Genomic DNA, 15,647 nt, shown 5'->3' on the forward strand with positions numbered 1-15,647 from the left:
TCTTACCTCTCCTCTTTCCTTTCTCTCTTTCCTCTTCACTTCTTACCTCTCCTCTTTCCGTTCCTTCTCCTCTTTCCTTTTTCTCTTTCCTCTTCACTTCTTACCTCTCCTCTTTCCTTTCCTTCTCCTCTTTCCTTTCCTTCTCCTCTTTCCTTTCCTTCTCCTCTCCTCTTTCCTTTCCTTCTCCTCTTTCCTTTCTCTCTTTCCTCTTCACTTCTTACCTCTCCTCTTTCCTTTCCTTCTCCTCTACTCTTTCCTTTCCTTTCTCTCTTTCCTCTTCACTTCTTACCTTCTTGACTTCTTACCTCTCCTCTTTCCTTCTCCTCTCCTCTTTCCTTTCTCTCTTTCCTCTTCACTTCTTACCTCTCCTCTTTCCTTCTCCTCTCTCCTTTCTCTCTTTCCTCTTCACATCCTTACCTTCTTCACTTCTTACCTTCTTCACTTCTTACCTCTCCTCTTTCCTTTCCTTCTCCTCTTGCCTTGTCTTTGTCTCTTTCCTCTGTCCTTACGTTCTTCAGCCTCCTTTTCCTAAAATCTCCTCCTTCTCTATTGTTTCCTTTACTACCGTGTCCCTCTGTTTATATAGTAAAGTATATTTTGGAATATATGGATGTACTCTGTCGAGGTCAGACACAACATCAACACCATACTCTGTGACTTTGACCAGCTGAGAGAGTTCAACCCAGAACTTTTATTTAGTCAGCATTTCACCTTCACCCTCAAACCGTCAGCAGCTTCACACCAAGTGAATCCCACCTGCGGTTGTGACGTCACGCAGGTCATTAAAGACAGCGAGCTGTGATTGGTCGTTCACAAATGTATGACTCTAACTCTAACGTGACCTAGCGGCCATCTTAAAAGATAACTCCTGCCTTTCTGTCTGGTTTCTTTACCTTCCTAAGTTTTGAATAACAAAAGTTTTCCTACTTTGGGTGCGTGAACTCGTCCACCAGGGAGACCTTCTCCACCAGGTCCCCTCCGATGGAGCGCACCAGCTCGTAGAAGTCATTCGCCATGAAGCTCTCTCGCCCCTCCTCACTCTCTCTGCTGTCCGGCAGCCAGAAGGAGATGTCGTTGTGGAGGGGGGGGTACTTACTGAGGGGCTGCGAAAACACAAACACAGGACATTTAGACATCTGAAACACACGTGGGCACATAAAAGCAGCTAATGCAGCTGAAAGAAGATAAAAACCAGGGCAGCACATCTTGATATTATTTCAATTTAACGGGTGTGTAATCCCCTGCGACCCTGTATGCAGGATAAGAGGCTGACGATGGATGGATGGATGGATGGATGGATGGATGGATGGATGGGTGTGTAATCTAACGGACCATCAGCAATGTTTTACCCCATGTTTTAATTAAGATGCCTTTTAATTGTTTGATTTTTACAATAATCACTGTGTCAGTCTTTTTTGAGACATGCTATTTATATTTAATTACATTTTATTTTAATTCTTTGTGTTGATTTTCATTTGTCCATGTTCTAAATTTAATTAATTTAGTGTTTTCTGTTAGCTTTGCCATACTTTCAGGTGTGTACTGTTTATACTCTGACAAGTATGTGCAGGGCTTCAGCCACCATTAAAGGGTAACTTCGGTATTTTGATTTTATGTTTTGTCACTGACAGGCTCAGCTTGTCATTACAACGTTTTTTTTAAAGAGTTAGATCCTTTTTGTTTAACCAGAAACAGCCACTAGATCGTTCTCGTCAAAGCCACCAGACTCCCCTAATGAAAACAGTAATTTAACCTCACAGGAAATGGAAGTTGCTGATCTGCCGCTGCCTCGGTCAGCTAGTTAGTTTGTCTTGTTGAGTGACTTTGTTGTTTTTGTTTGTGTTATTGTCTGACTTAGAGTTCAAAACACCAAAGTCACACAATAACAACAAACGAGCTGCTCGGGGCAGCAGTAGACCAGAGAGGTAAAATTACTACTTTTATCAAGGGAGTCTGGTAGCTTTGAGTAAGATTGTGCTTTCAGCATTTTCAGCAAAAATAACTTTATCTTTTATAATTTATTTACACATTGTGAGATATTCCATCTTATATCATTCATTATGATATAAACATGTTTATGCAACTGACTGACGTATGAAAGTAAGAAAAGTTAAATAACTTATAAGTATTTCTACAATCCCTGCTATGGCCCTGTTTAAGGCCAATTTATACTTCTGCGTTCAATCTACGGTATGCCCTACGCCGCAGCCACACGCACACCTCCGCAAAAAAGTCACTACACGTCGCAGCGACGCAGACTGCAAGAACTGTGATTGGTCAGCTTGGTGGCGTCACGTTTGGTCTGTGCATTTCTGGGGTTGACCTTCTTCTTCTGCCTCAACCGGTTCAAGGGTCGTACGTCTGCGACGCCTTCTCTCGTTTCTGAGTGTTAGTAAATTCAATAAAACTAACTCAGCTCCAACTCCAACACGATCCACTCAGTTTCAGTCGCTCTACACCAACGAAGAAGAGGAGACTCAACACAACTCGCGTTTTAACTGCAGAGCGACGCACAAGTATAAACGTCCACGACGGCACGGCAGGTAGGTAGGTGGTGATTTGCTTGGTTAGGTAAGTAGACGTAATAGTAGACAGTAGATCCAGTAACATTGTGTAGGAAGACATTGTTATTTTAACTTTACTGTTAAAATAGACAGGAAGGAGCAGGGGAAGGTGTGCAGACACTGTTCTCATTTGGCGTTTTTATAATTATTTAAAATGTACTGAAATAATTTGGCGAGTGAGGGAGGGGAGGTGGCAACACTATTACAGATCAGAGGCCCTTGTGTGTGTACAAACATGGACACACACAGATAAGCAGCCTGTTTCCTGTTTGGCCCCCGACGGTCACAGTTCATTACCTGTGGATCCGGGGGGGGGGGGCCGAAGGAGGGTTTAGAGGGAGAGGTGGACAGTCTGGGCCCAGGAGAGGTGCACTGACCCTGGGCAGGAGATGAGCCGTGCTCCCCCGGTCCCTCTGGAGGAGCCGAGTTCATCAATAAACACTAACGGGAGTGTGAGGTGGACAGCGGCAGGACAACCGGGTCTGTCCTCAGCAGGTTTGTTGAGTCACATAGACGTGTAGCTTCAAGAGTCGGTAAGTTGATGTGTAAATTCTTACAGTCTAAATAGTTATTATTAATTATTAGAGCAATCATAAAAGTCTACTCTGTCATCATTTAAAGTGTTATTTTTATCTTAATCATAGTCGTGTTACAGTTTGATGAGGTTATTGAAGAAAGATAGAATCAGTAATTCCCTCTGGTATTCCCTCCACTGCAGAGTCACTGTGGCAAGTAGTTTTTGGAAAAACAAGACAGAAAAACTGTTAAACTGCACCAGAGACAGATAAAAAGTCACGCTGACAGTAGCACAAAGAACAACAGAATCTAACAGTCCGTACGCACCATGGTGGAATTACGATGCTCAGAAAAACATGTTTATCTTTTGAAGTTTTAATGGTATCAAATTATGTATTATTATGTATGTATGTCTTTTAAAAGATACGATGTGACCTCCTGAAAGTTGTAATGGTGACTTACAGGATTAGAGCATTCAAAAAATATAAAAGCCATGTTGTTACGACAATTTATCATTTAAACCAGTTAAACTCTGGTAAGACAATGATTTAATAAAATTTGACTAACAAGCCATGTTTGCATCTAATTGTCATCTGAATTTTAAGTGTACTTTTGAAATGTCGCTAAAAAAAATAAATAAATACAAAGCAAAGACATTGTGAAATCTGTGCGTTTCCATCAGCTGGTTCGGAGCGAATAAACCAGGCTACGGCGAGCGTAGTTACGTCAGTAGATACACATGTCTGTAATAAACAAGAAGTCTGGGTTCCAAACCAGAAACAAAACCAGTCGCATAAACCTGAGGGCCACTGATCTTAGAAAAATGGAGAGAGGTCCTCAGGAATGTGTTTCAAGCGGGCAAATGCTGCACGTTATGGGAATATCCTGCGTTAGGCCGAGAACTGCATGCACCTCCAAATAACGCTTTTAAACGCTGTAATATCCTTTATGGGGTTCATCAATGGTGATAAATGATTTTATGAACGTTCAGAGTCGTTGTTATTTTATTACACTCAGTAGAAGTAGCATTCACTGAGAAGATATGCGGTGATAACTCTGTTTGATCAGTGTGCAGAGCAAAGGATCTGAAAACGACCTTTAAGAGGTGAATGCATAATTCAGTAGAACAGCTGATGAAGGCTACCTGCCCAGATCTGCATCCACCTCTTTTCTCAGCACAGATGAGCGTCACCAGCCGCGAGCTGCAAGAAATATTCAGCCGGCGTGCAGAACTCTGCACAACCGGGCAAGACGGCGACAGCAGAAACAGCCGATCAAGACGTGAGTTACAAGTTCGCTACGTCAGAACTTATTCAGAAAAAGTGTTTCCATCTTTGACTGTTTCCAGACAGGTTTTTGAACTAAAAGTTATTGACTATGTTTGGGGAGTGACGGAGAGAAGTTTTGGGTTTTTAACTGGCGTAGCCCCGAACTTTTCTTCAGTCAGCCGTAACGTGTTTAAGCGTCATGGAAGTGTTCGCTGTCACAGCAGAGAAATAAAAGTCCCTGTTCATGCTGCTGCAGCGTCCTCCTGAGTTGTGTGTAACTCACCACAGATAAATTACAAGCAGATTACAATCAAAGAACTGCAATGTACTTATTGAGGGTCACGTGTTACAAGTTGTCAAACGAGATGCGGTCAGTCAGCTTGTGATGAGAGTTTGAAGTGAAGTTATTTCTTTTACCAGGGAAGTTTTTCACTCGCATTTGCAGAGTGCTTATTTTGTTGTTATTATCTCCTTCCTGTTGTTTTTCTTTCCTTTCTCTAACATTCATTTAATCAGTTCTTTCTCCAACTCTTTCTCGCCCCCTCAATACGTTTAACACCTCCTCTTTCTTATTTTCCAAAACTTGCATGTTTGTTTTTGTCCTTTTTCTCTCATTCACCACCACATTTCATTTGTTTCCCTCTATTTCTTTAAATTTCCTACTTTTTCATATTTCTTTCTCCCATTAAGTTTTTACTGAATGACTTGTTCAAGGTATTTTTTCATCTGCTAAAAGGAAGTTTTTCTTGCATGTGTCAAAAACACGTTCTCATCTCAATGTGTCCTAACTGACGCTTTCAGACAGCGTGACAAAGCCCAAGTATTTTACGCTAAAGATACACTTTAGCATCCGTATGAAACGCCACAACATAAAGGCGGCTAACCCTACCCGCTAGCACATCGGCTGTGTAGGGTTAGCCGGTCAACATGCATAAAGTCACTGACTTAGGTTTAGGTTCTAACATTTCTGATGGTTGTGGTAAGGGTAGGGGCATCGGGGGGCTGTCAACACTTTTAACACAAACGTTAAAGCTAGCACTAGCTAGCTAGTACTTCCGGTCTGTACGAGACCCCCCGGTGCGTCTAAACCGGCTCTATATGAAAAATGCAATGACTTAACTTTTGTCATAAATTGGCGCTACATAAATAAAACTGAATTGAACCCGGCGCGGTCGTGCAGTGGTTAGAACTGTCGCCTCACAGCAAGAAGGTCGTGGGTTCAAACCCCGGTTGCCCCGGCCTTTCTGTGACCGTGTGGGTTCTCTCCGGCTTCCTCCCACCATCCAAAGACATGCAGGTGTGTTAATTGGTGTCAATGTGTGGCCCTGCAATGGATTGGCGACCTGTCCAGGGTGTACCCCGCCTTTCGGCCAATGGCAGCAGGGATTGGCTCAAGCCCCCCGCGACCCTGGTTGACGATGGATGGATGAACCAAAATACTTTCCTGCTTCCAGTGTTTGTCCTCACGTCCCGCCTCTGCAAGTTTATTTTGTTTCCATCTTTCTAACATACCTGTCCTGTTCCTCCTCTCGTTTATTCCTTCCCTATTTCCTCTCCTAATCCATTTCCAGCCACTACTCTGTCCTCCTCCTCCTCCACCTTCCTCACCTCTTTTCTTCTTCTCTGCCCTCCAACAGTCACTTGAAATGTTCTTCATTAGTGAAGACGAGAGCCGACAAAAAAGACCTTTAGCAGGGACACAGTAACCGCTGTGTTATAGAGTGTGTGTGTTTGTGTGTTAGTGTGTTAGTGTGTTAGTGTGTTAGAGTGTGTGTTTGTGTGTTAGTGTGTTAGTGTGTGTGTGTTTGTGTGTTAGAGTGTGTGTGTTTGTGTGTTAGTGTGTTAGTGTGTGTGTTTGTGTGTTAGTGTGTTAGAGTGTGTGTGTTTGTGTGTTAGTGTGTTAGTGTGTGTGTGTTTGTGTGTTAGAGTGTGTGTGTTTGTGTGTTAGTGTGTTAGTGTGTGTGTGTTTGTGTGTTAGAGTGTTAGTGTGTTAGAGTGTGTGTGTTTGTGTGTTAGTGTGTTAGTGTGTGTGTGTTTGTGTGTTAGAGTGTGTGTTTGTGTGTTAGTGTGTTAGTGTGTGTGTTTGTGTGTTAGTGTGTGTGTGTTTGTGTGTTAGAGTGTGTGTGTTTGTGTGTTAGTGTGTTAGTGTGTTGGTGTGTGTGTGTTTGTGTGTTAGAGTGTGTGTGTTTGTGTGTTAGTGTGTTAGTGTGTTTGTTAGAGTGTGTGTGTTTGTGTGTTAGAGTGTTAGAGTGTGTGTGTTTGTGTGTTAGTGTGTTAGTGTGTTTGTTAGAGTGTGTGTGTTTGTGTGTTAGAGTGTTAGAGTGTGTGTGTTTGTGTGTTAGAGTGTTAGAGTGTGTGTGTTTGTGTGTTAGAGTGTTAGAGTGTTAGAGTGTGTGTGTTTGTGTGTTAGAGTGTTAGAGTGTGTGTTTGTGTGTTAGAGTGTTAGAGTGTGTGTGTTTGTGTGTTAGAGTGTTAGAGTGTGTGTGTTTGTGTGTTAGTGTGTTAGTGTGTTTGTTAGAGTGTGTGTGTTTGTGTGTTAGAGTGTTAGAGTGTGTGTGTTTGTGTGTGTGTGTGTGTTTGTGTTATAGAGTGTGTGTGTTTGTGTGTTAGAGTGTTAGAGTGTGTGTGTTAGTGTGTGTGTTAGAGTGTGCGTGTTAGAGTGTTAGAGTGTGTGTGTTAGAGTGTGTGTGTTAGAGTGTGCGTGTTAGAGTGTTAGTGTGTGTGTGTTAGAGTGTGCGTGTTAGAGTGTTAGTGTGTGTGTGTTAGAGTGTGTGTGTTAGAGTGTGCGTGTTAGAGTGTTAGTGTGTGTGTGTTAGAGTGTGTGTTAGAGTGTGCGTGTTAGAGTGTTAGTGTGTGTGTGTTAGAGTGTGTGTGTGTTAGAGTGTGTGTGTTAGAGTGTGTGTGTTAGAGTGTGTGTGTGTGTTAGAGTGTGTGTGTTAGAGTGTGCGTGTTAGAGTGTTAGTGTGTGTGTTAGAGTGTGTGTGTTAGAGTGTGTGTGTTAGAGTGTTAGAGTGTGTGTGTTAGAGTGTGCGTGTTAGAATGTTAGTGTGTGTGTGTTAGAGTGTGTGTGTTAGAGTGTGTGTGTTAGAGTGTTAGAGTGTGTGTGTTAGAGTGTGTGTGTTAGAGTGTGTGTGTTAGAGTGTTAGAGTGTGTGTGTTAGAGTGTGTGTGTTAGAGTGTGTGTGTTAGAGTGTGTGTGTTAGAGTGTTAGAGTGTGTGTGTTAGAGTGTGTGTCTTAGAGTGTGTGTGTTAGAGTGTTAGAGTGTGTGTGTTAGAGTGTTAGAGTGTTAGTGTGTGTGTTAGAGTGTGTGTGTTAGAGTGTGTGTGTTAGAGTGTTAGTGTGTGTGTTAGAGTGTGTGTGTTAGAGTGTTAGAGTGTGTGTGTTAGAGTGTTAGAGTGTGTGTGTTAGAGTGTTAGTGTGTGTGTTAAGAGTGTGTGTGTGTGCGTTTTGATGATGGTGGGGTCAGGGGAAGTGACTGGTGCCAGCTGATGTGAGCACCCACTGTCAAAATGTTTTATACATGAGGCTAAGAGGCTAGGACACACACTCTAACACACACACACACACACACACTAACACACACACAGGTACCTTTGGATCCAAAGAGAGGGCAAACGGAGGAACAGGTGAGAACGAGGAGCTTACACACAGAGCAGAGCCTGAACAGCAGCTACAGTTTCCAGCTGATGAAGCTTCACGAGAACGTTCGGCTCCTGTAACTCGGACGGACAGTTTAAAACAAAAAGGATCAAACGCCGCGGCCTACATTACCCACAATGCAGCTCGATCGCTAACAGCTCAGTCAGAGTCGGGTGTGTCGTGCTAGTAGCGGCTAACGTAGCCTCCTCTCTAGCTCCACGTCCTCCTCCACGAGCTGAGTGTCGCCGCCGCATACGAATACGTTATCTGCAGCAAACCGGCTTATTACAGGTTACTGACTGCGGCTAAAGATGACATGACGGATGGTTACACACAAACACAGTGAGTGTGTGGGAGGCTGATGGAGGGAGATGGAGGCGTTTGAAGGCAGAGGTTACTGAGTGCAAATGTTCGGCTGAATCCTCAGTCAAGCAGAGAGACAAATGGACGAGTGAACACACGGAATAACAAACAGAAAGAAGAGAGAGAAGGAAAGGACAGAGAGTAATCCATCTATGTTCGTTTAAAGAAAGAATATTTATGCCATGCGTCATGATAGCAGGAGAGACAAACTGAAGAGGAACCTTTAGTTTCTAGTACAACGTTGAAGGAAAGAAGTGACTTTCAAAAAGTCAAAAAGTAAGCGGTTGTCTAAAAGCTCGTAAATATATATCCAACTTACTGATGAATTAAATGTTAGTGCAGAAAAAGAACAAGGATCCCTCGAATTATTAAACTTATGTTGTTGCTCACGAAGCAGCAAGTGTTCTATCTTGAGTGAAGTATTATCTTAAATTATCTTAAACTATTCGTCAACATGTTCTTTATAGAACCTGGCATTTGTACCTGGAAGCAGACGGGCTGCTGGACGTCCTGCACTCTGAACTGTTTGAGGAAGCGTTCGTCCCGACTCCAGAACAGCCGGATGTCTGGGATGCTGTACAGGACCATGGCCAGTCTCTCCAGGCCGAGACCGAAGGCCCAGCCCGCCTTGTTTCCGGCTCCCGCTGCAAAAAAACACACGACGTAACAAACTGTCAGCAAACATGCGAACATCTCAGCTCAGCTGTCTGGGTCAGTCTCCATGTTTCCGGCAGGTGTTTTCTGATAAAGCCACCGTACATGAGCTGCCCAGCAGCAGACACCCAGCTCGAGAGCAGCTGCTGAACATAGTGAAGCTCAGACAGACAGATACTTTTCTTGGTGGAGACCAAACCAGAGCTACAAGGAGAGTGAGATGATTGTTGCTCTGTGTCAAAGGCAGGTTCAAGTTAAAATGTTAACAATAACCGCTTTAAAAGGTGATAATATGTCAGCGGTGAGTGTTTGTCACAAGTAATGCAGCTTTAAATAAAGCTAACTGTTGCGAACCTAAAAGTATGAATTAAAGTCATGCAGAACAACGCGTTCTCACTCCCACGTCGTCACATATGGATGCATGGTCAAGACCCCTTGGCGTCAGTTTGTGGAGCCCCTTTGTGTCGTAGTTAATCGCACTGAGGGAAGTCCTGTTGTTTATGAAAGCTAAAGGCAGGTGTAGGATATTTAACACAAAAGTCTGAGTAGTGTCTGACGATGGGCCAGAAACCAGACTTTCAACCAGGGGACTGGTGTTCAATAACAAAAAAAAGTCAACAATGAAGTTTTTCAATTTAAGTTACGTAAGTCACGTTACTTTGCTTACATAAGTTATTAAGTAACGTTGTTATCTTAAGCCAATCCCTGATGTTTTCCTGAACCTAACCAAGTAGTTTTGGTGCCAAATTATGACATTTCACAATGTTTTAGAACATTAACAACATTAACTAGTTGTTAAGCTAGTTGTAAGCTGCATATTTCTTATTGCTAACTTGACCGCGGAGCCCTACACGATGAAAAATTACAACAAAGGGTACCCAGGGAGTTAAAAGGCGACGCCAAGGGGTTTGAGCAAGCGTCCATATGTGTGGAGTTGGGAGAGAGAATGTGTTAGTTAATTTCAGCCCGGTTTTGGTCCTTTACATTTATTCATTTTGCTGACGCTTTTATCCAAAGCGACTTACAATTGCTATTGATGTCAGAGGTGGCACGCCTCTGGAGCAAGTGTCTTACTCACGGACACAATGGTGGACGTGTCGCAGTGGGGAATTGAACCCGAGTCTCTCACACTACAATATTCTCTGGTGTTTGGTCCTGGTATGATATAATATTTACTACTGTTTCATTTCTAGTTTGGTCCATTTACAACTGTTTGTGACCCGTGATTGGTCCAATATTCTCTGGAATTTTAGTCCCTATTTAGTTTTAGCCTTGTTTGGTCAAGTATTCACCAGCGTTTAGACTCCAATACAATCTGGTGTTCTTTGCTACTTAGATGTCCAAAGCAATAAGGGAATCCCACTTGTCGAGTCAAAGTCCGGTATTATCTGGTGTTTTAGTCCTACCTTCCTCCTCATCCTCTACAGTGTTAGCCTGGTTTGAACCAACTATAACTTTTTTAGCCCAGGTTTTGTCTAGAGTATTAAAAAGCGACACCAAGCGGTCCTTATCAAACGTCCATATGTTTGCTATGCGTTAAGTAATTAATGCCGACAATTATTTTATCCCACGTTCACGCAGTTTTTTTTTATTATTATTATTTTGAAAGCCTGTTGCTCACTGGCTCTGGAAATACAGACACAGTCAAACCCTGGTTTGACATCGTCCCAATCCATTAGTGTTTATGCTGCTCGCTGATAAAAGATACCTGCTGATACCTGTTCAGAAAAAAAACACAAGCTAAATAAAAGGTAACGCCCTGGCAATAACAAATAGCTTTGGTTTAATATTTGATTTGATTACATTAATGTTTAATTTGAGATTTACAAGAAATATTTTATTGCTGCTGTGTAAAGGGAATACTGCTGGTAAAAAGCTCCTTATTTGTTTAAAGTGTTTGTAAATGTACATGTGGTTTGCAGAGAATTTAAATTAAAAGTGCACAATACACTACTTTAGAATAGATTATTAAATTTTGCACGTAACAATGCGATTAATCGCAAGAAAAGCACGTGATTAATCGTGATTGCCCAGCACTGACACAGTTAAAATCAGTGACACAAATAAAACTGTTTGGGGTAAATCTTGTTGTTGTGGACTTGTCGTTCCGACAGACGCCCTGCAGAGCTGCAGGTGTCGCAGCCCAACACAAACATGCAGACATCCACAAAGTGAAGCCAAACATAACCGACCACGTCTGCTTCAGATAATCTGCCATCAGCGTTGCAGCAGATTTTACTCGCTGGCAGTCTGAGAAAAACAACTAGGTGTGTGTGTGTGTGTGTGTGTGTGTGTGTGTCAGCAGGTACTGCTGCTGCTTCAGTGGACTCCTCTATATTATTCAACACTTCAACTTAATGCTGTCAATAAATCCATGCAACCTTAGCCTCCCACACACACACAGCTGACATTCTCGTATTATTTCCAATGTTTCTCCAGTTATTTGTTGAGACTTTATTGATCGCCCATGAGGGAAATTCGCCTCCGCTCTCCGTTCACTCAGTGTGTCAGCGAGTGCGATTCTCTAAAGGCAGCAAGACTGAAGTCTGCTGCTCAAGAGCACTGACGCAGGCCGGGCTGCTCGGGGTTTAGGTGGCGGCGTCTTGTGCATGAGGGGATCATCACAGGGAAGTTACTCATTATTTAAAGTCTGTTTCCATATTTGTTCGTTAAGCTCTTGTTGTGATTTTTCCTTTACAAATCTCTCCTGTGTGTTAATTTACTCTTATTTGCATTGCTACTCCTCTTAGGAAATATCTTCTCTTCACTTTCTAAAACCACTTTGAAGCACTAGAACTAGCAAAAAGTTTCCAATTTTCCAATATGGCGAGAACACAAATAAACTGAGACAACGGCGTCGTCGGCTTCAGACCTCCAGACGGGGACCGCAGCATGAAAGAACCTGCGAGTATATTGTACCTATGACGCTAAGGGGCTCCTAAGTGCGTTACAAACTGAATTTAAGACTATAATCTATAACAAGGGTGGTGATGGCACAATGGATAAGACGCCTGCCTTTGGTGTGAGAGACACGGGTTCAGTCCCCCACTGTGACCCATGAACAAGTAAGTCGCTTTGGATAAATGAACTAATCTAACAAAACTGAGTCCAGGTCAGTCTCTGCATGCAATGAGGTAAAACATACATTGAAATTCCTTCAACATTTCAATAATCTTTCAGTATAAAACACAGTCTGCAATATTGTCAGTTTAAGTCGGTCCCAATCCTTCGGAGGGCTCCAGCTTCACTTTGAGTCATCAATCATTGTGCTGGAGGAAGAGTGAAGAGTTTCAAACAGCAGATATCTCATTTCGGAACAAAACGCTCCAACCGCCTTGAGGGAGGTCAAAAGCAAAGGGCAAACGCTCAGTGAAATAAAGGATTATGGGTAATTCCAAGGATTTCAGGCGTTTTCAGCCTGGGACCCACATGAGAGGGAAGCGGTTTCTCTCCCTGGGATTCGGACTAATTGAGACAAACCTGTTTCCTTATTGATGCGTCTACCCTCCACAAACTGCGCCCGTGACCTCTGTCTGGGTCGTGATCCGCAGTTTAAGAAACCTTCAGCCAGGGAGTGAAACATGTGGGATTTAATTCTGAAGTAACTTCAGTCAATTCAGGAACTGGATGTTCTTCAAATTTATAAAACCTAAGCACTCTGTGTGATTCTGCAACAGTTCAGTTTCTATCACGAGATGATTTTTTCACTCTTAATCGGCTGTCGTCGTATTTTGCGTCTCGGCGTTATTGTTTGTTGCCAACAGAGTTTCAGCAACATTTATTCCACCAGGAAACAGTCGATGTGCCACATGGGAAGGCTTCAAATCCCTCTAAGCTGCCTCCTCCTCCTCACGACTGAAGAGGATTTACCAGATGAAATCAATACAGGATGTTTAAGTGGATTCAGCAGGTCACAACATGGACAGAGCAGGTTGTCAACCTATCAGATACCGATATAAGCCAGCAAATCAGACGCTCTGGTACAGCGGTTCAGGTCTTCAGGGTTAATGTATGAATGATCCGCCCTTTGGATCAATTAATTTTACTGGATAATTGTAAGTGGAATACAAGAAACAGCTGAATACACTGAAGTTTGAGGGAAACTGTCACCAAAAACATGGTTTCAGAATTACGATAGTGACGGCGACAGGTTATTGAAGTAATCGCTGGACTACAATCGAGCTGTTCAGGCAGTTCAGAGCAGAGTTTTCTGTGGGAGATGGTACCTTCGTTTTGGCTGGACTTTGGGGCTTTTTCACTTTGCAAACCTGTTACATGCACAAAAAACACTAGCCAATCAGAAGCAGAGAAGGGCGGGTCAGCGAGAAGCCGGTAAACAGCTCGGGTTCAGCAGTACGTGTTGCCGACCAGCTTAGCAACATGGACTGGAGCGAGAGTTTCAGAGCGGTGAGTTATTAATCTGTAACAAAAGGATCTTTCATCCATAAAGTTTTAAATGAGCTCTGTCTCTACATCACAGCAACAACTTTTTTCACTTTGCAAACCTATTACAAAAAAGATTTATAACTCAATAAAGGAGAGGGGAAAAGCGAAGTTTTGTCCGTTTTTACGTTTAATCATTTAGCTGACGCTTTTATCCAAAGCGACTTACAATTGCCATACATGTCAGAGGTCGCACGCCTCTGGAGCAACGAGGGGTTAAGTGTCTTGCTCAGGTACACAATGGTGGATGGGTCACAGTGGGGGATTGAACCCGGGTCTCTCACACCAAAGGCATAGTCTTATCCACTGCGCCACTGCCACCCATATTTTTGTAGGACTTTTGTAAGAGAACAAAACAGCACCAGTCTTTGGTATGTATGCAGGTGTGTTTAACTTTTCCCCCCAAAATCCTCCATGTACGGTCGTCTCTCAAGGGTAAAGGTGGACGTAGTGTTTCTTTCAGGGACCAGGTCGGGGTGGAAAGTCAGCAATTGTGGTTTGCGTTCTGGTCTCCAACAGTCAACGGTGGTTTCTTTTAAGCATGACCGCCATCTTTACCAAGAACTTTAAGGTTCCTGGATGTACCTGAAGTGTTTTGGTGTAGTTTTGTAACGGGGGGCAGCTGAATGTGTCAAACCAGCTTTAACTGGACGGGAGTATGCTGGGTATGTTGGTATGCTGCTGGTCACACTGAGACCAGCAGAGACACATTATGTGTCGCTGCAGAAAGAACAAAAACCAACACAGAGATGAGATTCCTATATTACTACTTTTACACAAACCTGCAGAAATAATTAGTTGTGTGCAGCAGCATCGTGGCCACGGGCTGTTCGGCTTTCAGACTCATCTCCGGAGGTCAACGGCTGGGTGAGGAGTGGGCGGAGAGGCTCGGGATGTAATCTGGACATTTTTCTAAATATTTGTGCGTGGGGGCATTTAAATGGCTCTCCACTAATGGGCAAACACACCCACGAGCACACGCACGCACACACACACACACGCAACAAAACAAGACTCGGCGAGCGAGCTGGAGGGAGGAAGAATTATCTGCTTTGATTGGAAATGCTTCTGCTTATTATGATGATGAGTAACCCCGCCTGCCCTCCTCGTAGGCGAGTCCACAAAGCGCCCGTGCACGCAAACACACACACTTCCTCCTTTACATCCTGGTCTTGTCGGTCCCGGTCCAATCGGTAGCCGGGGAATGTGGTTTCTATGCTAATGAGCGTGGGGTCGAGGGGTCGCAGGAGATGAGGGAACGCGCTGGAATAAATCTCCACTTCATGATGATGCACAATCAATCTGATACCCTCCTCCTCTACACCTCTCTCTCTGCTGCTCCGTCACCTCCTGACTTCATTCTCTTGTATCCTCTTTGTCTTCCCTCCACAAATCTTCTTTGCTATTCTCTTCTCTCCACTTCCATTTATCCATTCATCTTTCCTGTCTCAATAATTGTCCTCACGGTTCTCCTGCCTGTCTCCTCCTCACTCATGTCTTTTCTCTCTAGTTTCCCTTTTTTTCTCATCACTTGTGGCTTTTCTCTCATCTCCTGTCTCGCCTCCTTTCCCCCAGTTTCCTCTACAGAAACTATGACGAAACTTACTCATTGATTTTCCATAATGGACACTTGAAAACAAACAAAAAAACCCATGATGAATATATTACAACTTTCACCAACAAATAATAAAGGAGATGATAATGTAAGAGACAAACGTAAGAGACAGAGGAACTAAGCTTCCTGCGTCTGTAGAGTTAAACATTAAACTGTCTCTGAAGTTGATTTAGCTACATGAACTTAGTCTGTTGGACTATTATCAGCAGATACTGTGTCTGATCTCAGTACGAATTGTCAAATAACTGAAACGTAACAACATCTTTGTGTGAAGAATAAAGCTACATTCGCTTTGTAAACGTGGTTCATATCAGACTCCAGCTTGAACTGACGACGGACTGAAAGTGACCATAAGAATAATACGATGTCACATGCAGCACGCTGGAGGCCACAGAGGTCACCATCCCACTCGATATTCACAGGAGAGTCACGTTTTTCATTGCCCTCTGCCAGTTTTTATGACCAATGTTCACAACTTTGTGTCCTTTTAATTACATTCATTAGAGTTTCTGGCTCAGCACATATAGGCTCCTCAACTCTCTCACTCCACTGCTTCCTAAGTTAAAAACAGACATGTTTATTGAC

At 43.2% G+C, this 15,647-nt stretch overlaps 1 protein-coding gene across 3 annotated transcripts in view; it reads right to left on the bottom strand.

Annotated features, from left to right (window-relative positions):
* Nucleotides 1–15,647, bottom strand: part of fars2 (phenylalanyl-tRNA synthetase 2, mitochondrial) — a 184,810-nt gene that overhangs the window by 58,598 nt on the left and 110,565 nt on the right. For all 3 annotated transcript variants that reach the window (XM_038732924.1, XM_038732925.1, XM_038732926.1), the window contains 2 exons: nt 8,834–8,994; nt 928–1,103 (listed from right to left, as the gene is read on the bottom strand). In XM_038732924.1, coding sequence (XP_038588852.1) covers nt 928–1,103; nt 8,834–8,994 — 337 coding nt within the window. The remainder of the gene's footprint in view (nt 1–927; nt 1,104–8,833; nt 8,995–15,647) is intronic.

Source organism: Micropterus salmoides, unplaced genomic scaffold, assembly GCF_014851395.1.
Source record: "Micropterus salmoides isolate LMB-PRFRI ecotype aquatic unplaced genomic scaffold, ASM1485139v1 Ms_hic_scaffold_1, whole genome shotgun sequence".
Classification (NCBI taxonomy): domain Eukaryota; kingdom Metazoa; phylum Chordata; class Actinopteri; order Centrarchiformes; family Centrarchidae; genus Micropterus; species Micropterus salmoides.